Source organism: Mauremys mutica, chromosome 4 (genome assembly GCF_020497125.1).
Source record: "Mauremys mutica isolate MM-2020 ecotype Southern chromosome 4, ASM2049712v1, whole genome shotgun sequence".
Taxonomy (NCBI): Eukaryota; Metazoa; Chordata; order Testudines; family Geoemydidae; genus Mauremys; species Mauremys mutica.
The window spans coordinates 117520112-117540889 of NC_059075.1; the positions used below are offsets into that span (position 1 = coordinate 117520112).

Here is a 20778-nt window from a genome sequence, read left to right on the forward strand (position 1 = left end):
ACCAGAGGCAGAGAATAGGAGGGATCGAGGTGCACCGGTGTCTGAAGCCCATGCAATGGCAGGGAATTGATTAAGTGAGATACACCCAGATAATCCTGGCAAGTTAACCACACCCACACACTGCACAGGGAGCTGGAAAAAATCCGCAAAATCACTGCCAATCTGACCTGCTGGTTTACGTGCACAAGTTAGAAAATCCTACCCAGGGTTTTCTCATGGAATTGCCACCTCTTCCAAAACTATAGTGTCACTTATTCTATTTCTATAATAGAGCTATATTGTATCTAGTGCTTATGCAGATATGGAGGGAGAAGGCATGGCCCTAATTCCCTCACAAAACCCAGGGATAATTGTAGTACTTACTCACAAATGTAAAAATAGTTACTATTTGTCCCTTAGCTGTTTCCCTCTTCCAGGGAAATTAGTGTTCCCTGCTGTCACTGCAAGGATTTTTTTTGTGTGTGTGTGTGTGTATATATATATATATGGCGATACACCTATCTCATAGAACTGGAAGGTGATTGAGTCCAATGCCCTGCTCTCACTAGCAGGACCAAGTACTGATTATGCCCCAGATTCCTAAGTGGCCCCTTCAAGTATTGAACTCTCAAGTGAAGGCTTAGGAAAGCAATACTCAAACTACTGAGCTTCCCATTCCCCCAATTCCTATAGCTCCATTCAAGAGGAGTCACATTAGCCTAGGGAGGCTCAATGATGATGCAAAAATCTTTGAGATGTGCAGCCATGCCCTGTGCCCTCTGACACTGTCCTGTTCCCCCATTCCCTGGCAGCACAGCTCCAATGGAGCCACATTTTCCCAGGGTTCCACTTGCATGGTCAGAGCTCTCATAAACAGCCCATACAGCCCCAGGCCATTTAGTGATGCGTCCAATGGGACTTGGGAGAGAATGTGTTTTTCCCCCACTCTCCTCCCAGGCCGTGCTGTGGCCTTAGTCTTAGTCCTCAGCTTTCTGCCCTAGCTCACCTTCCCCTGTCTATGGATCCCATGCCCACCACAATTGCACCAGCATGCACAGAGCTGACCTCCAGGCTCTGGGAAAGGTTAACCCTTAGGTACATCTCATATAGATCTATGTAATTTTGTCTGTAAAGTGTCTTGGATGTATTTTTAGGTCCCTTCAGCTTCCTGCTACAGAAGTGCAGACAGCTGCTTGATCCTTTCACCCACAGTGATCGGTTTCAGGTTTAAAGGCTGTAATCACACGGAAAAGGTTTAGAAACTTCAACTAACAAAAGAAGAAGACCCAAAAGCTCTCTTTAGGGGCCAGATGCTCTGCTGTGTGCCATATCTGCAGCCACAGCAGGGTATGGTTGTCTCCCTTCCCTTCCCTTCCCTCCCCACCAAGATTGCATCTCCCTGATTCTGGGGCTGGGGCTAGTTCTAAAAGGATCTGAGCTTGAGGGTTGCTCTCAATTACACCAACCAGATGTGATCCCAAGGGGCCAGTGCACCTGCAAGAATTGCTGGAGCACAATAGTGCTCGTTCCACGCCTGCTGAGCTAGGGACTGCATGAGATGGTGGCACAGGCGCCGCCTGGGCCAGTTCTCTGCTATCTGGGGATTCCCCATGCACAGGGAAGCCCCAGCTGAGGTGGCTTTCTGCTACATTCCTTGTGTCATCAAACCAGGGCAAAGAAGTAGAACGCAGAAGAGTCTGGGCCTATACTGACAGTTCCCCCAAATCGCTTGCTCTAGCCCCCATTTCTCACCCTCAGTTACTCCACTAAGTTCCAATCTGAAAAGGGAACAGGAATGCCAGGCCATTTATCACAGCTTTCTTCTGACGTCGCCTGCGTGTACAGTATCCATATAGCAACTTGTGTGTTCCCTCTCATTGGGACGTCCAATTTCACATGCACACTAGGGAAATCCTGCATCCCTGCTTTGAATCACTCTGGCTCCCACTGGATTTCACTTGTGTCTTGGAACCTACTCAATACTATTAACCGACTACAGCTGTTCCCGTTTCTGCTGTATCTTTTTAGGGATTTGGTGGGAGGGGGAATATTGAAGAAGTGTTTCCCAGGAGTGGCAGCAGCTTTAGACTGTTTACCCATCTTTGTTTCTTCCATGACCTTCACAGCAGAATGTGGCAGTGTAGGGAGGCACCCTGGCTCCCCTGCCGGAGAGGACAGACACTGGTGCTCGAGCTCCCACCAGGCCCAGCGTTCCCCGTGCCCGGTATCCAGAGGAGTGCTGGCCTGACCTTCCCCGTGTCCAATATCCAGAGGAGCACTGGCCTGACCTTCCCCGTGTCCAATATCCAGAGGAGCACTGGCCTGACCTTCCCCGGGTCCGGTACCCAGAGAAGCTGCCTGAGCATCCCCATGCCCGGTATCCAGAGGAGTTGCCTGAGCTCCCCTCCGCCCGGTATCCTGAGGAGCCCATGGTCTGGGACCCACCGGATGACGCCTGCGAGGGACAGGTACCTAGGGGGTCTGGCTCCAGGGGACCCCGAGCCAATGTCAGTGTGTTGCGGCCAGGATCCCCACTGACTGCAGCAAATCTTTGCCGCTGCTAGGGCCCCGGGCTGGAACGCAGTGGAGTGGGAGGGCCTGCGTTCCCCCTGCCATTCTTCCAAGGGTGCCAGACTCCGCTTTCCCCCTGGCCTGCCCCAGGGCAGGGCTTATAGACTCCGTGTTTGCTCAGCCCTGCTGAAGGGCCGGGACTCTGCCTTGTTTAGAGACTATTAGTTTGCTCAGCCCTTGCGGAGGGGTCTGAGCCCGAGACGGATTGCTGCCTGTAGGGAGGCGCCCCGGCTCCCCGCCGCGCCTGAGAAGGACGAGCCCCTTACCGGACCCTTACAGGCAGGTTGATCTGATTGATGATTTCGGGGATTACATCCATCACATCTTCCCCACAGTCGTCTAACAGGAGAGGCACAACATCTAACACATTGGCTTTCTCTAGCTCACCATGGGGGATGTTGTTTTCCATCATCATCAGATTGTGAGTTTAAAAGATTGAAATACAAACTATCTGAGAGATTGCCCAGTCGCTGCACAAGGATGTGCCTGCCTGACGGAGCTCACCGTCTACACCAAGTAACTGCCCCCTGCATTGCGCTCTGGAGGCTGCTAAACTCTTCCCCTGGGGGACTGTCCAAGTCAGTGAATTCCAAAGGCCGCTAGGGAGAGCCCCACTGCCAGCCCCAGAGCTTCCATCCCAGGGACCCGGCAGAACCAGCCCAGCTGAGCTCCACTGGCACTGTGGGTGAGAGGAACAGGAATGACTGTAACAGGGTTGAGTTTAGCTCTATCACAGAGCACGTGGAATCTAACGCTACTCCATTAAAGAGTGGATCCCCATTGGCACTGCACTCTTGTGGGACACTGCAAAGCAGCCAAGCGCCTTTGGAACTGCAGCTGTCCAGGTTTGCTGGCTATCTGGCTGTTTGTATTGCACTGAATTTGTTTTGTTTTGTTGTGTTTGTTTGTAATGAAAAATAGCCTTGAAGATAAAGTTCCTGCCTGGAACCCCAGAAAGGACTCATGGAGACAGTCAGCTGTTTGGTGATAATTAAGGCTAAGATTTTTTCATGGTTATTTTTAGTAAAAGTCATGGAAAGTTCACAGGCAATAAACAAAAATTCATGGAAGCTGTGACCTGTCTGTGACTTTTGCTGCTGTGGCTCCATGGTTTCCCAGATGAGATAACTGGGAGCTGGGAGGGTTCCCCTCCCTGGCTTGTGGCAGCTGGAAGCTGCAGGGTAACCATATTTCCCAAAGAGAAAATGGGATACTCCCAGCTGCTCACCTGAGACATCCTCCTCCCACTCCCCCCCGTGCATCACCTGTTGCTGGAAGCCCGAGGAGGGCCCCCTCAGGAGTCTGTCACCTGTCACTGGAACCTTGCAGAGGGCCCCCTGTCGCTGCAGTCACCTGTCCCTGGAACCCTGCCAGGACCCCGCTGGCTGCCAGGTCCAGAGTCCCGCAACCCCTGGAGCTGAAGCAGAGAATGTCACTGAGGTCTCTGGAAGTCATGAATTCTGTGACTTCCATTACCTCCGTGACATAAACGTAGCCTTGGTGATAATATACTGGGACAGAGTCTCTGCTGTGATTAGTTTCCAATTACAGAGCCTCAGTTCTATGTCCCAGCTGCAGCACAGGTTACAGCAGCCTGGGGGCTGTTCTAACTTGCACCAGCTACCAAGGTCCCCAAGGAACAGTCCCCCAGCTGGAGATGCACTGCAATTACTCCTCCACCCCACCTCTCTCTGGCTGTGACACTCCCTCTGCATCGCTATGTTGGCTCTACACCCACTGAGGACTCCCCAGTACTGGGGATGTACTCAGATGGAGAATTACAGGTGGTCTATGTTCACCTTGTGCCAGCTGAGTCATGAAAAGGGAGTGGAGCAGGTGAGAGAATCTGGTCTGCTGTAGGCATCTCTGCTTTGAGTCCCCCGGCTGCCTGCTGGGATTTAGAATTTGTCATTCCTGCCATCAGTCTGTTTCTCCTTCTGCTCTGGTTGCTGCTGCCCTGAGGAAGACTCCCAGTTTTACAGTAACTTTAGAGTTCTTACCTTTCTCTCTCTCTTTTCTGAGGTTAGCAGCAGTCTCTCTGACATTGATCTGAGTGAAAATTTCTATTGTTACATCTACTGCAGCATCTCCACCATAGAATGCCATCAGAATGTTCTTTGTATCTATCCTGTCAGCATTCTCCAGCCGACCTCGGGGGATGATATCTTTCCCCTTAAAGCCAGAATGCGATAGTTTGTCTTTAAATCTTTTGAAGTCTTCCTGAGGAAGGTTGTCAAGGGCATGCACGAGCAGGTCACTGATTCTGCTTTGGTTTTCCATCACCAGGTATCAGAAAGCAAAACTAAAAAACAATGTAAAGTCCCATTACTAATAGTTAATAACAACTCTTATTCCTATGTAGAGGGAAGAAGTGTAGACTTGTGGTGACACAAGGTCACTGGGGCTTGTAAGCTCCTCAGTGCATTTCTTCACAAATGACTCACCTCCCAGCTCGTTTTTAGAATTTAGAAAATATCCTAGAACAGTCTGGAATCTGAGCATCAGAATCCCAAAGTATTAAGACCTGTGTCCTCAGAACCAGTGCTAGCTTGGAAAGCCTCAGGAATATTTTGAATGTCAGTGTAGCAAGTGATGGGTAATTTGTGACATAGCGATCAGCCCCCATAAATCAAATGGATAAACTGTAACTACTGAAGATTAAAATTATCCCATCCCAAGGTAAAATGCAGAGAATGATGAATTTACCATTAGCCAGAAAGCTACAGATTAGATCTGGTGGAGTTCTTTAATTTGTTTCTCTCTGTTTTCTTGGTGCTCAAATACAGATGGACAAAAAAAAATCTAAGAAGAGGAACAGAAAAACTTTGAGCAGATGGTTATTTCCTCAATAAAGAAACTGAATCATCTCCAATTATAGCTGATCTTCAATGCTTTCTTGATTTTTATAACAGCCCTCCTATGACAACATGTTGCCCAGTCACTACTCGAGGACGTCAATCAGTGACTTCCCTCCACTCACTGTGGGATATTAGGAAGAATCTCAGATGGAAACTAGAGGATTTAAACTGAGATGGTTATAATTTATTTTATTATTTATTAGGGCTATGAAATGATTAAAATTAATTGTGATTAATCGATAGATTAAAAAATAGTCATGATTAATTGCTGTTTCTATCTCACTATTAAACAGTAGAATGCCATTTATAAAAATATTTTGGATGTTTTTCTACATTTTCAAATATATTGATTTCAGTTACAACACAGAATATGAAGTGTACAGTTCTCACTTTATATTATTTTTATTATAGATATTTGCACTCTAAAAAGGATAAAAGAAATAGTATTTTCCAGTTCCCCTCATACAAGCTCTGTAGTCCAGTCTCTTTATTGTTAAAGTGCAACTTACAAATGTAGATTTTTTTTTACATACCTGCACTCAAAAATAAATCAATGCCAAACTTTAGATCCTACAAGTCTTCTCAGTCCTATTTCTTGTTCAGCCAATCAGAAGTACCCAGTCACCGCTGAGCTGGGGTCAGGGATCAGGGGGAGACTGTCTGCTGCTGCTGCTGGCTCAGGAGTGAATGCTGCCAACAGCAGGTTCTGCTTAAAGAGACAGTGCTCCCCCAAAACATACACACACACACTTCTCCAACAGACAAACACTCTCTCACACCAAATCAAAATCTGAAATGGCCAGATGAATGTGAGATGGCAATGGGCTCAGGCAAGATGCAGCCCCCGTGCAACAGACTGCCTTGAGCTGCAGGCTGAATGCCAGGCACCACGAGCTGCAGCAGCAGTGCAAAAGTAAGGGTGGGCAAAACACAATATACCATGCAACCTTTACTTCTGATTGGCTGAACAAGAAGTAGGACTCAATGGAATTATGGGTTCTAAAGTCTGACATTGTTTTATTTTTGAGTGCAGTCATGTAAAAAATAATTCTACATTTGTAAATTGCATGTTCACAATAAAGAAATTGCACTACAGTACTTGTGGGAGGTGAATTGAAAAATACTTTTTCTTGTACTTATCTTTTTTACAGTGCAAATATTTGTTAAAAATAATATAAAGTGAACACTGTAATCTTTGCATTCTGTGTTGTAATTGAAATCAATATATTTGAAAAATGTAGAAAAAGATCCCAAATGTTTATAATGAATTTAAATTGGTTTTCTATTATTGTTTAACAATGCAATTAAAACTGTGATTAATTGCAACTATTTTTAATGTACTTAATTTGTTTTACATTAAGATAGTTAATAGTTGCTTGAGTTAACTGCAATTAAATGACAGCTCTATTATTTATTCTTTGGTGAAAAATTAATGACATGCAGCCCTGTCGGGCACAGAGAGCAATACAGAGCCCCAGCCTCATGCGCCTACTGGTATCATAAAGTTGCAGGAACAACTATAAGAAAACATCCAGCTGTTGAGATGGCACAAACCCCTGTATCCCAGAAGGGCTACTGCTGAAAGTTTATTCACCAGCCTTTGTTGGAACATAAAGCTTCAGTTATGATCAGCAATGAGAAATAACTTTAAAATTCCATTTTTAAAAATTTGAAAGTAGCCCATGACTGAAAGATTCCAGTCAATGTGTGTAAAAAAGTTGGGAATTTCTGGCATCTGCAATTCTTTAGCCAGAGAGATAAATAAAAGTGATGCCATTGGATCAAAACTTCCAAAAGGAGCTTTTAAAAATGTTTCCCCTGAACACATTACTAAATAGGAGGGAAAATTATAGAAAATTCCAATTGCTTAGGAAGAGGCATTGAGTTTTGAAGATGGAATTCAGACAATAAAGTGCACAGCAAAGGGAATGAAATGCTGTTTTAAGTGTTTTTCTGAATCCAAACTTCCTCCACGCGTTTACATTAGGACTACAGTTTTATTTTTCCCATATGTAGATCTGCAAAGATGTTTGCAAACTAGAGCAATAGTCACAACATTTTTCTTCCTTAAGGTTTAAATACAAGACATATACCTGGAGATTAAATAAAGATAAAATTATGAGATTACAGCCATTCTATTTCTAGGCGGAAACAAATAACTCAGTCATCCCTGTTCTCTCTTAATAAGAGGTTTAGAATCTCTTCATAAAGCTGTATCTAATATGATTTAGTTCAATTGAAATATAATGCAGTCTGTGCTTACCTTGCATCACTAAAGAGAGCGGTTTTAGGTTGAATTCGTCTTTTAAAATTCACCTCCAAAAGGAAGTTTGTGGCTCATAATCATTAAAATGGGAAAAAATATTCACATTTACAAGCAGCCCTTGTTTCCTGTCTGCCCACTTATCCTGAAATAAACTCACCTAGATTTTATCAATAATCTGTGAAAGGAAAAATTACCTTACAATGTTCTGTTCCTCTTCTGTGTTTTCTACATGGTGCTCCTTCTGCAGTGCATTAGGATGAATTTCACAGCCAAGATCCTTTTGGACTATGCAAGTGGAGGGAAAATAAGGGAGGATGGGGGTAATTAGCTTGTGATACAGGTTGTGTTTACACTGCAGCTGGAAACTAGCTGGCATGCTTAAAATAGCTGTGTGACCATGATGGAATTGGCAGCAGCCTGGGCTTGCCATCCAAATATGTACCTGGGGGTGTTAGGATTGCACTCGGGTACTAGTAGTATACTGCTCAATAGCATTCATCACCATGCATTTTTGACAGGTTTCCACGCCCCATTTAGGGTTTATATCCCATCTTCCCACCCCACTTCCATTGGTGCCAAAGTTTGGTGCCGTGGGCCATTTTGAAAAAAAAATTGATGTGTGCATGTGTTTGACTAGAGGAAGTGCTGTGTATGTTTGCACTTGGGTACATTGAGAGGAAAAAGGTTGAAAGAAGAGAGTGAGAGAGTTTAAAGATGAAAAAAAGAAAGTTTGAGTAACGTTTAGAGAATAAAAGGAAATTTGAAAGAAAAGAGGTAAGTTATTCAAGAAAGAAGAGAGGATGGTAAAGGTTTAGTTTAAGAAAAAAGCTTTTAAAAACATTAAAAACTAGGTTTAAAAAGGCAATTTACTAAGGCAAAGCCTGTTTGGTAAGCACATGGTAAAAAAATGAATAAAAAAGCATTTAAACTATTCAATACGAGTGTAAGTTAAGGAAAAAAAAGAGGTTAAAAGAAAGAACAGGGCAAGAAAAGGGAAAAGAAAGCCCCCTTTCCAAAGGGCCAAGATAGAGAGTACATGATTGAATCAGAAAGAGAGAATTCTTACCTTTCCAGTCTTTCTGTAGAATGAGGCAACTTTCCTGGTTTAGACTTGTTATCACCACCTTTGGATCAGACCAATCAGAGTTCGTTCCACAACAGCATCATAGAATTAATTTTCCTGAACCAATCCTAGAGTCCCAAAATTTTAAAGAAGAGCCATTTCCCTCCCCTTTTCCCTCCCCTCCCCTATTCTTATCTAAAGAAACAGACCCCCAGCATTTTTTCTGCCATATAGCCCTTTTACAGAGGGGGTTTTTATAAAAGTTAAAACCGTAAGCTTTTAGTAACACCGAATTTTAAAAGTTTTCCCTGGGTTTTAGACTAATGTGCTATTTTTAGTAAGCACAATATGAAACAACAGGCTTTTGCAGCAAAGCTCCTGTTAGCAAAGCAGCCTCTGTGAGTCAGTGGATCACAGAGAAGGAGTTTGCTTCTTTACCTGCTTTTTAACAAGCACATGTTAAAGTTACATTACGTTTTGCCAAGGAATAGAGTTTTGCTTTATAATGACTTGGAAAGACACAGCCCTTTTGTATGTGTTGTAATTAAAAAAAAAAACATACAAAAGCACCCCAGGGTTAAACCCTGATTAAAAAAAGTTTTTCCCCAAGGTTTTTAGTGAAAAAAACTTGAAACACCCTTGTGAAGGTAGTGAATTAGAAAAGAAGAAAATCCCTCTGAAAAACAAGGCTATCTGAAGACACATTCCTTTATTTAACCCCCTTGGCATAGGTGTTTAAATAACACGTGAACTTGCAAAAACAACCCAGGGTTATAAAAGTAATATATAGTGATAAAAATGTTTTTCCCCCTAGGTTTTAAACTAGCACTGGGCACTTTTTAGTAAGCACAATTTGAAATAACAGGCTTCCACAGCAAAGCCATTGTTAGCAAAAACAGCCTCTGTGATCAGAGATAAGAAGGCCAGAACATAGCAAGAAAGCCCTAGGCCTGCATTTAAAACAAAATGATGCCAAAAACTTGTATTAGAAAAATAATAACTTTAAGTGGAAATAAACTTGCTATATAAAATAAAAACTTTTTACAATGAAAGTTTAAAAAAGCTAAAGTATGTAGCCAGAGACCCTCCAGCCTTTTTCCCCAGAAAAAAACAAAGGGCCCCCTGCTCTGCTCTTATCTAAACAACCAGGACCTTCTTTGTTGTTTTTTTCCACTCTGTAACAAAAGCTGACCAACACATAATATAAACCATTTTAATGTGTGTTTTTTAAAGTAATAACAATGTAAAATAATAAAAAGATAACCAAACCCAACCCTCATGGCCTGTAAATTGTGCAAAAAGCTTTAAAAGCCAGGGTTCGGTTACAACCCATGCCAACTGTGACTTTTTAAAAAAGGGTTAGAGCGTAATATGAAAAAAAATAAAACCCACAGTAAACACAAAACACAGTAACTTTTTAACAATGTAAAATAAGACTTGAAGGGGTTTTTAGTAATAAGTTTAACAGGGATTATTTTTAAATGAGCAAACTCGTTTTAAAAAGCCAAGGCCATAAAATGAATGCAAGTTGCAGCTTTTAAAGACTTCTGGTTACAGAGATGTTAATGGGTATATTACCATTTACAGTGTCTTTTCATTAACAGTTTAAACACATTTACTATAGAAAATAAGAACTTTTTAACCATTAAAGTTTAAAGAAGCTAAAGTATATAGCCACATGTCCCCCCCCCCCCAACACACACACCTACCCACCTTTTTTCCTACAAAAAATGACCTTTACACACCCTGGTTTTTCAAAGAAACTCCTTTTTCTGGGTGAGGGCTCTGTCTGGGGCTGGGAATGAGTTTGGGGTGCAGGCAGGCTGCTCCAGGACAGGGGCCAGAGAGAAGGACTCCCCCCAGCCCTTTCCCCACCGGCAGCAGCAAGATCTGGGGGAGGAGCCCCTTTTCCTGCCTCCCCAGCACCACATTCTCCCCCACCACTGTCACTGCATGTGCTCCTAGGGCCCCTCTCAGGTCCAGGAATCTCCCTCTCCTCCCCCGTGGTGGGTGCCGGGGGGCGCTGCGTGCACCTCCTCCCTGCTGTTGCCCCTGACTGTAGCCTCACTGGGGGGTGAGGGATGGGGCTGCCTCCTTGCCCAGCATGGGACAGGAGTGGTGACTGCAGGCAGAGAGACCCCCTGTGCTGCTGGAGGGTCCCACTGGAAAATGAAAGGGTCTGAGTCAGTCTGCCCTGGTAGTCAAGTTGGGGGTGCTAGGACCCTGCGTCAGCAGTTGCTGCAGGGAGGCAACATAGAGCTGCCCTGAAGAGACTGTGTGTCAGTGCCTCTCTGCTCTGGAGCCCTCGGAAGGCAAGAGGGGGGCGGATGAGTTGTGGGGGGCGGGAGGGGGCCGCAGATGGGGCCGGGCGTCCTCCCTGGCCCCAAATATTGGTGGAGCTGGAGCCCCTAGGCTCTGAATATTGCTGGTGCCTGAGCACCACGTGGGTATAGAACTTGCCTCCTATGCTCACTGGTGTTCGGACGAGTTAAAAAAAACCAGTATGTTAAAGAGTACCGTGAAAGAGAAGGTGTGTCTGCGCGTCTAAACAAGATAAAGGTAAACCCTGCAAAAAGGCAAATCTCAAAGCTGTTTTTAAATTCCTTGTGGGGAAAATTTGGTCAGCGAAAAAATTTGACTAACACCAGTATAGTGACGGACCCTGACGAGCTCTTCAAGTACGTATTTGTACCTTATTACGACGTGTCAGCGTGCGAGTTTATCGATGACACAGCCGTAGTGTCTTAGAAGTACGCAAAAGAATGCTGCACCCATTCCAGCAACACTAACGTGTTTATAGTGTGCTTTACCACCGCTTATGCCAGGCTAGAGCTCTACCATCTGTTAGATCGCTTACAGGAGCGGTGTCTTTATCATGATATGGATTCTGTGATTTTTGTGAGTAAAGAAAGGGAGTGGAATCTGCCCCTAGGGGATTATTTATGGGATCTGACTAACAAAATACCCCGAGATGAACACATCCTGGAATTTGTGTCCGCTAAAACATACAGGTACAAACATACGGGTACAAACTGTCCAATGGTAAGACCTGTATGAAATTAAAAGGGATCACACTCAACTCAGGGAATAGTGAGAAAATTAATTTTGAAAGCTTAAAAGAACTTGTCTGGGATTACCCCATGGGAGAGATCCCAAAAGAAATCATGGTACAGCAGCCAGGAATCATAAGGGTAAAAAAACATTGGTTGATAGAAACAAGAACTCTGAAGAAAACACAGAAATTCGTTTACAACAAAAGAGCCCTCAAGGAGGATTTTAAAACCTTGCCGTACAGGTATTGATTATGAAAAGCCACGTTGAGTTTGCTCACCCCTTTTCCTGTTTGCTTTGTGGCCCCTTGAATTCTGGAAAATCATTTTTTATAAAGCAATTGTTAGAAAATGGTAATAAATTGTTATCATGTATGCCTGAAAATATTGTGTGGTGTTATAAATGTTGGCAACCATTGTATAAAGAGTTGCTGCAAAAATTTCCATGTATTACATTTTTGGAAGGTTTACCTAATACTTTTAATGATGAACGTTTATTTCCTAATAATTAAGTGAATATGGTTATTATAGATGATCTAAGCTGAACGATTAATTTAAATACTAAGTATATGGTTCTTTTAAAAAAAAAACACGATAAACTGCAAATCACCACTCTGGCCTGGCAAATGTACCCTGGTAAAACACAATTATTTTTGGGAGGCTTTTGAGGATGCTACCAAAAACCCCTATGGGTATCTGCTGGTGGATTTAAATGCTTCAATGCCTGAAGCCTTCAGGTTAAGAACAGGCCTTTTCCCCCCAGACTGGCCCTGTGTTTACACCTTAAAAAACCCATAAAAATAGTTATTTTTATCAAACTTCCATTTTAAAAAAGAGCATCCCTCTGACAAACATGTCTAGCCGTGTGCAGAGAAACTTTTCTCTTTTAAGATTTCTCATCAAAGCCAAGCCACAGCAAAGGAAGGCTATTCTCTGCTCGGCTTCTGATGAGCTGGTAGCGGCCATCTCAAAAATAGCACTCAACACTTTAAAAGGGAACGTTCCTCTAAAACCCAGACAAATAAGCATCCTAAAAAGAAAATCGGGGATTATTAAAAAGCGGAGTGATAAAAAGCTATCCCTCAAAAGAAAAAAGCTAATTGTAAAATAAGCTGGTGGCTTTATCGGACCTTTGTTGAGCTTTGCACTCCCTCTACTGTCAAGCTTTTTAATTAACAGATAATGGAACATGCTGAAAAATTGTACCTCGTTCCTAGCCATCAGTTAGAACAAATAAAGTGTGCTTCTAGTGGTGAAGAAAATATCAGAACTACAACCACTTGCCAGCTGGATTCAGAAATGAAAGACATTCTTCAAAGAACTGGTTTATCTGACTACGAAAAGGCTAAACTTTACGAGGGGGTCCTTCAAAGATACCTTGTATTGGCTAAGCATGGTGAAATGAAAAAGACTAAAATAAACCTCTTTCTCCCCGAGCAAGAGGAAATTCTACCTCCTGAATTCCAGGGCGGGATCATTGGACTTTGTCGTTCAGGAGGTGTTGGAGGGGGTAAATCCTTGCTATAAAAAAAAGCTGAAATATTGTTAAATAAACTCAGCGTAAAGATGTTTCTTCTTGGGGCAATAATGGCAGTTTTGTGTACTGGGGGGAAGCGATTGAGGAGTCTCACATGCTCAATTTAGTCAGGAGGGTAACTGGCTCAAAAGGACTCCTAAGGGTGGAATGTTTTTATGAAAGCCTTGGCAGATTTGAATGTGCCTACATCCGTTGTAGGGCATGTTACCAATAAACAGTTTTTAGAACATCTAAAAACAGGGCTAGAGCCTGTGAAGGCCATAAATAGCATCACCCCTTTTAAAAATGTCCCTGTTAAAAAATGAAAAAATCAAATGGTTAATGGTGTAAAATAAAAGACGTAAACAAAATTCAACATGTGCTTTATTGATGCGCCTCTTTAAACTCATGACAAGACAAACAAGTCTGGACATGTTGAAACATGTTTGAAACATGTCTGGGCATGCCTGGTCTTTTCCCTTTTACAAACCACACCACCATCGGTGTACAATTTTAAAATGCAATTAAAAGATAAGCCCCTACTATGTTGTTTTAAAAAAAATACAATGATAACCACAGGTTACAGCTAGGGGGTCCTGTAGTTTTCTCTGATGAAACACAACGTTATTAGAGTTATGGTTTAAAAAAGTCATAATAGATTTATGAAAAAAGTTGCTGTCTGGGGAAAATCCGTAGGAGTCAAAAAACTCAGGCCCCTGTTTTGATAAATAGAGGGCCAGCCTGTGTTCCCTAGGTAAGTCATGGGGGTGCGTGTTAACAATAAGTCCCAAAGGTCTTCCGGACACAAAACCTTTAGGGAGCAAGTCGCTAGGAAAAACATCTAAAAAAGAAGGGTCCTTTGAGAAAATATGCCTTAGCTGCACAGTGTTCATAATCACATATAGTCAAACAGGACATTTCTTCTATGGTTCACTTCAAGCACATTATCAAAAACCCCATACACTATCATGTTAACCGTAGAGGGAACAGCTGTTGCAAACTGAATCTCCGCTCTCAGGTTTCCAGTTTTAATCAGAGAATAATGATCAGCGCACTCCTGATCTGGGGTCAGATCAAAGATGTACATCATATAACCCTGGGCAAATTCACCACGGTCGATCAAGAGCGAATGGTCTTTTACATATTTCCCAGTCACCTGCACGAGCTGCACGTAATCCCTCACACAGTTTCCATTCTCAAAATTGGGTTGTAGGGGTTTCGCCGGCACCTGTTCGCCATCCACGTACGAGTCCACACAATTAATGTTATAATGTTTAAAGTTAAAAGGGTTTTTAATGTAGCTGCCACTGAAGGCATCATTATCTATAAAACCGATTACGAGCTGCTTGGGTAGCTGTCCCCCAAAGATATTTTCCTGGTTACTGACATGACTGCCAGCGGAATGCTGAACACTTTTATGCCCACCCAGTCTACCGGGTACTTAGGATTGGCAGTGATTAGAGCTTCAGCGTGCCACAAACGGACCCCCAGAGTCACTTTCACCCATTTTACAAACAGGTACGCTGAAATAACGTGAACTTTATAATTCTGGTTGGCATTCCTGCTCATGAGGCAAAAAACATTTTTGCTACGCGTCAGTTTAATTTTCAAGTCCATGCCGTTCAGCAATAGTTTTTCTTGAAAAAACAAATCGCTGTGTAGAGGCCCCAACAGATCTAGCTTCCTGCTACCAGCCGTTAGTCTGGCCCTGCGTAAAACCCCTCGTTAGCTGCGCCGACCAAAAGGGTGTTTTTGTGGGCCCCTGCCATTTCTTTATGAAACCCTCCTGTCGAAAACTGCATAATGAGGGTGTCATGGCTGTAGTTCAAAATTAACTCTATCAAGGCTCTGTAAGGGTAACAGTTGTTGCTCTGACTGATAAGACAGTCACATAAAGTGACATCCAGCTGGTTAAAAAGGGTGGTGATGGGGTAGTTTGTTAGGGCCACCCTGGCATCATCATCAAGGACTGACCCATCTTCTTTTACCACCTTGCACCACACGTACAGCAGGTGTTGTTAAGGTCTAGCTTTTCTCATTAGCAAAATAAGTATAAAGAGGCCTTCTCTTCTGAACACGAACTGGTGCACCTAGGGGCAATTCCAGCTTCTTGGCTTGTGTAGGTGTCTTGTATATGGACATGTCTTTGTGTCTAGGCTCCCAGTTTTAAAGCCCCATTCACAAAAATATGTGTTTTTATACACATGGCCAAATGATTATTGGTTAGAGTTTTTCAAATAACCCACCATGCAGTAGTTCATTTCTAAAAGGTTCTTGTTTAAAATCTTGGGATGACAGGATTGGTTTAACAAGTGCATTCTGGGACCTAGCTGTAAAACAACCTCTGATTGGTCAACCGAAAGGAGGGGCTAGCTCCCTGGGCTCGCCACCCAGAACAGCTATCATTTCACTACCGACAGTCAATGGGGTAGGATGTTTTGCTCTCCATGTGTTCAGTAACACAGACTCTCTTACTGCTTTATTTTTTCCATTTTCTATTCTTGAATAACCTGCCTTTACCATCCTCTCTCCTTTCTTGAATAACTTACCTCTCTTCTTTCAAATTTCTTTTTTTTCTCTAATTCTTACTCACATTTTCGTTTTTCATCTTTAAACTTTCTCACTGTCTTCTTTCAACCTTTTTCTCTCAATGTACTCAAGCACAAACACACACAACACTTCCCCTAGTCAAACACACACACTCACACACACACACACACACTTTTTTTTTTTCAAAATGCCCCATGGCACCAAACTTTGGCGCCAACGGAAATGGGGTGGGAAAGTGGGACATAAGCCCTAAATGGGGCGTGGAAACCTGTCAAAAAATGCATGGTGATGAATGCTATCGAGCGGTATACTACAGGTACTAGCTCAAGCAAGGCTAGCCTGTATCTGACTACCTACGATGGAAATTATTCTTCCCAGCTGTAGTATAGACTTGCCCAAAATGTGTTTATTTTCAGCTAGTTGTACAACTTTGATCACTAACTTAAGCGTTTGTGCTTTCAGTTCAGTGATGTGGTGCAGTCAGACTGTGTCAGCTGGTGTGCAAATGAAAAAGGACCAGAGAGAGTGAAAAAAGAGAAGCGCAAAACTGCCATGGTTGACTTGGCCAGGATATGGTCTTAAATGTGCCATATGCCTTCAAACACAAACAGGAAGTGGGCCAAGCACCTGCTTGCATCATTTCTCAGACTCATAGACTTAGACTTTGGCCATCATAATCATCTAGTCTGATCTGCACATCGCAGGCCACAGAACCTCACTCACCCACTCCTGTCAAAGACCCCTAACCTCTGGCTGAGTTACTGAAGTCCTCAAATCATGATTTAAAGACTTCAAGTTAAAGAGAACCCACCGTTTACACTAGTTTAAACCTGCATGTGACCTGAAGCTGGGATGAGTGTTACAAAGCCATTCAGTGCGAGTGCACACAATGTTTGTGTGGGGAACGGAGGGAGTAGAAACAGGTTTGAAAACATGGCAACTTGTTATAGTTTGCCACAGACACACAGCAGTGACAAGACGCACTAAGAAGCCAGCGTTCCAGATAGAGGCACACTACGGCCCTTGTTCTGAAAAGTCTTATTTATATTTTAAATATAAGCATCAGGTGGAAGCTGAGAGCAAAGCTCGTTTAGACCCCAATCCTGCAAAAGTTTATGTACATGCTTAACTTTATACTGTGTAAGTAATGCCATCAATGGGGCTACTGTTGGAATATTTTTTTATTTATGCAGGATATTACCACGACACTAATTTAACCATAAATTCCTTTATTAAATACAGAGGTTGAATGGTATTGATACAATTACTCTCATCATGCCTCAAATGCCTAAATAATAAGCAATTTATGGCATCCAAACAGTAAACAAAACATTTATAAGCATTTGATCAAGATACTTACAAATGGGCTAAACCCAGAGTGCTTAACCCATATTAGTCAGCTCCAACTTGCTTAGGCAGGTATTAGCAATGAACCCTTTAAGAGTTTACATTTTTATACCCTTTAACCAATGATGTCATTGCCTTAGCTAAGGCCAGATGAAGGAATTTCTTATCTAGTCACTTATTTACAGCACCTGTTAATCATGTTTTATTCCTATTACTTCATCTCAAACCATAAATAAAGAAAAGACTGGTATTTGAAAAAGTCAAAACAAGTTTAACACAACTCTTCTTTCTCATGATCCCATTCTTTTTGGTCATATGTGTTGGGCCTATGGCTATGCTAATATCCCAGCTTAATTTAAAATCATAGTTCACCCTAATCTAATGCTGGCCTATATTCCTACATTTACTTACAGTGCCTCAAGTTAAAGCACACATGTAAGTCTCTGCAGGACTGGGCGTAAGAGAGCTCTGCTTTCAGCTTCCAACAGATAATTGTATTTAAAATTATTTTTTGTTCTAATGGAAATGTCGTTCCACCATATGGTACACCTTGTATAATATAATAAATACCATATAGTATCATAATATAATATATTCTTTAAAAGTTGCTTAGTTATAGAAATGGAACCAGGTTACCATTCTGTAGACATGGCTGCTCAATAGAGAACTCTGCTGACCCCTTGTGCTTCATGAAGTTTCTAGGTGAAAGTCTCTGAAAGACAGGACCTGAAAAAGTTGGTGCTAGCAGCAAGAAAACACTTCACAGTGTGTTACTGGAACATACCCAATAAACATAAAAGATCTCACAGATCATGAGGGAGATGGACAGGTATGGATTTGAAATCCTGGGCATCAGTGAGAGCAGACTGACTGGTTTTGATGAGAAGCACTTTCAGCAAGAGAAGAAACATTTAATCTATTCAGGTCGTACTGACAATGTACACTCAGAGGGACTAGCACTCATTATGACAGATTTTGTGGAAAAAGCACTTAAGAACTGTGAACCTGTCAACCAATGTATCATATATGTCAGATTCCAAACCAAATTCCCAAAGATGCTCTGACAGAGGAACCTAGTGACAAAAATAAAGATAAGTTCTACAACTGCCTCCTAAGTTTTTCTTCCAAATCAGGAAGACTAGGTGGAAGAGGCATTTCTACAATAAATAACAAATAAGAGAAGCATCCAAAACAAAAGGCCTGACAGAAATGAGGGACTTAAATTACCCAGACATCTGTTGGAAAAGTAATATGGTAAAACACAAAATTTCCAGCATGGATTTGTCAAGCAGAAATCATGCCAAACCAACCTAATTTCCTTCTTTGATGGGTTACTGGTCATGGGGATAGGGAAGAAGCAGTAGACATGATATATCTTGATTTTAGTAAGGCTTTTGACTCAGTCCCACATGACATTCTCATAAGCAAACTACAGAAATATGATCTAGATGAAATTACTTACAGGTGGGTGCATAACTGATTGAAAGACTATTTAAAGAGTAGTTATCAATGGTTGGCTATCAAATGCGAAGGGCATTCTAATGGGGTTCCACAGAAATAAATCGTGGGTCCAGAACTGTTCAATATTTTCATTATGACTTGGATAATGGAGTGGAGAGTCTACTTATAGAATGTGCAGATGACACCAAGCTGGGTGGGGCTACCAGCACACTGGAGGACAGGATTAGAATTCAAAATTATCTTGACAAATTGGAGAACTGGTCTGAATTCATCAAGATGAAATTCAATAAAGATAAATCCAAACTACTTCATTTCAGAAGGGAAAAAAATCAAATGCACAACTACAAAATGAGAAATAACTGGCTAAGTAGCAGTACTACTGAAAAGGATCTGGTGGTTATAGTGGATCACAAATTGAAAAGCACTGAAAGGAACTCTGAATGCTAAGACCAAGGAAATAGCGGAGAAAAAAAAATAGAACAAGAATGCAAACAAAGCAGTGAAAAGCAATGCAAGGAAAGATTGATGGAGATGTGCTGCAGGCTTCTGCTGAAGCTTCTGCTCTTCTAGGAAACCAAAGAGTCAGTAAAGTCAGTAAAATAGTGTGTGGAAACCTCAAAAAAGGAAATGGGCCAATACAAATCCAAGATTGAGAAATGCTTACAACTGAGGTAGGAAAAAAGGAACAGGTTGGCCTAGCATTTCGAAGACAGACCTGATCTGATCAACTTGATATTAACATTGGTCCCATAGAGATGTCAGAAGCACAAGCTGCAATCAAGAAGCTGAAAGACAACAAAGTGGTGGGAGATAATCAAACCACGGCAGAAATGGCCATGGGCCATGTCTCCTGGTTGCAGTACAGACGCTCCTCGGGTTATGCAATACCTGAGTTACACAAATCTGCACTTATTGAAAAAGTTGGAGGCTTGGGGTTTTTTTGGGTTTTTTTTTGCATAATGGTTGGGTATATGTTTCTGACTTACGCAAGGCATTCCGGAATGGAACGATTGCATAAGTCAGGGAGCATCTGTACTCCAACCCCCACCTCCCACCGGGAGATTCAAAAGACTGTTGAGGACTTTCCTTTTGAGGGACCCAAGTTGTTTAGTTCTCTCCAAGACACTACAGAGAGCAATACAGAGCCCCAGCCTCATGCGCCTACTGGTATCATAAAGTTGCAGGAACAACTATAAGAAAACATCCAGCTGTTGAGATGGCACAAACCCCTGTATCCCAGAAGGGCTACTGCTGAAAGTTTATTCACCAGCCTTTGTTGGAACATAAAGCTTCAGTTATGATCAGCAATGAGAAATAACTTTAAAATTCCATTTTTAAAAATTTGAAAGTAGCCCATGACTGAAAGATTCCAGTCAATGTGTGTAAAAAAGTTGGGAATTTCTGGCATCTGCAATTCTTTAGCCAGAGAGATAAATAAAAGTGATGCCATTGGATCAAAACTTCCAAAAGGAGCTTTTAAAAATGTTTCCCCTGAACACATTACTAAATAGGAGGGAAAATTATAGAAAATTCCAATTGCTTAGGAAGAGGCATTGAGTTTTGAAGATGGAATTCAGACAATAAAGTGCACAGCAAAGGGAATGAAATGCTGTTTTAAGTGTTTTTCTGAATCCAAACTTCCTCCACGCGTTTACATTAGGACTACAGTTTTATTTTTCCCATATGTAGATCTGCAAAGATGTTTGCAAACTAGAGCAATAGTCACAACATTTTTCTTCCTTAAGGTTTAAATACAAGACATATACCTGGAGATTAAATAAAGATAAAATTATGAGATTACAGCCATTCTATTTCTAGGCGGAAACAAATAACTCAGTCATCCCTGTTCTCTCTTAATAAGAGGTTTAGAATCTCTTCATAAAGCTGTATCTAATATGATTTAGTTCAATTGAAATATAATGCAGTCTGTGCTTACCTTGCATCACTAAAGAGAGCGGTTTTAGGTTGAATTCGTCTTTTAAAATTCACCTCCAAAAGGAAGTTTGTGGCTCATAATCATTAAAATGGGAAAAAATATTCACATTTACAAGCAGCCCTTGTTTCCTGTCTGCCCACTTATCCTGAAATAAACTCACCTAGATTTTATCAATAATCTG

The 20778-nt window shown here is 42.1% G+C and overlaps 1 protein-coding gene across 1 annotated transcript in view; it reads right to left on the reverse strand.

Moving 5' to 3' along the window:
- LOC123368704 (NACHT, LRR and PYD domains-containing protein 3-like) overlaps positions 1–8754 on the reverse strand; it is a 35174-nt gene extending 26420 nt beyond the window's left edge. The window contains exons 1-4 of the mRNA XM_045013748.1: positions 8741–8754; positions 7869–7959; positions 5257–5352; positions 4551–4852 (exon numbers count right to left, since the gene is read on the reverse strand). Of these exons, the coding sequence (XP_044869683.1) occupies positions 4551–4830 (280 nt within the window). The 5' untranslated portion in view covers positions 4831–4852; positions 5257–5352; positions 7869–7959; positions 8741–8754. The remainder of the gene's footprint in view (positions 1–4550; positions 4853–5256; positions 5353–7868; positions 7960–8740) is intronic.
- Between the last annotated feature and the right edge of the window lie 12024 nt (positions 8755–20778).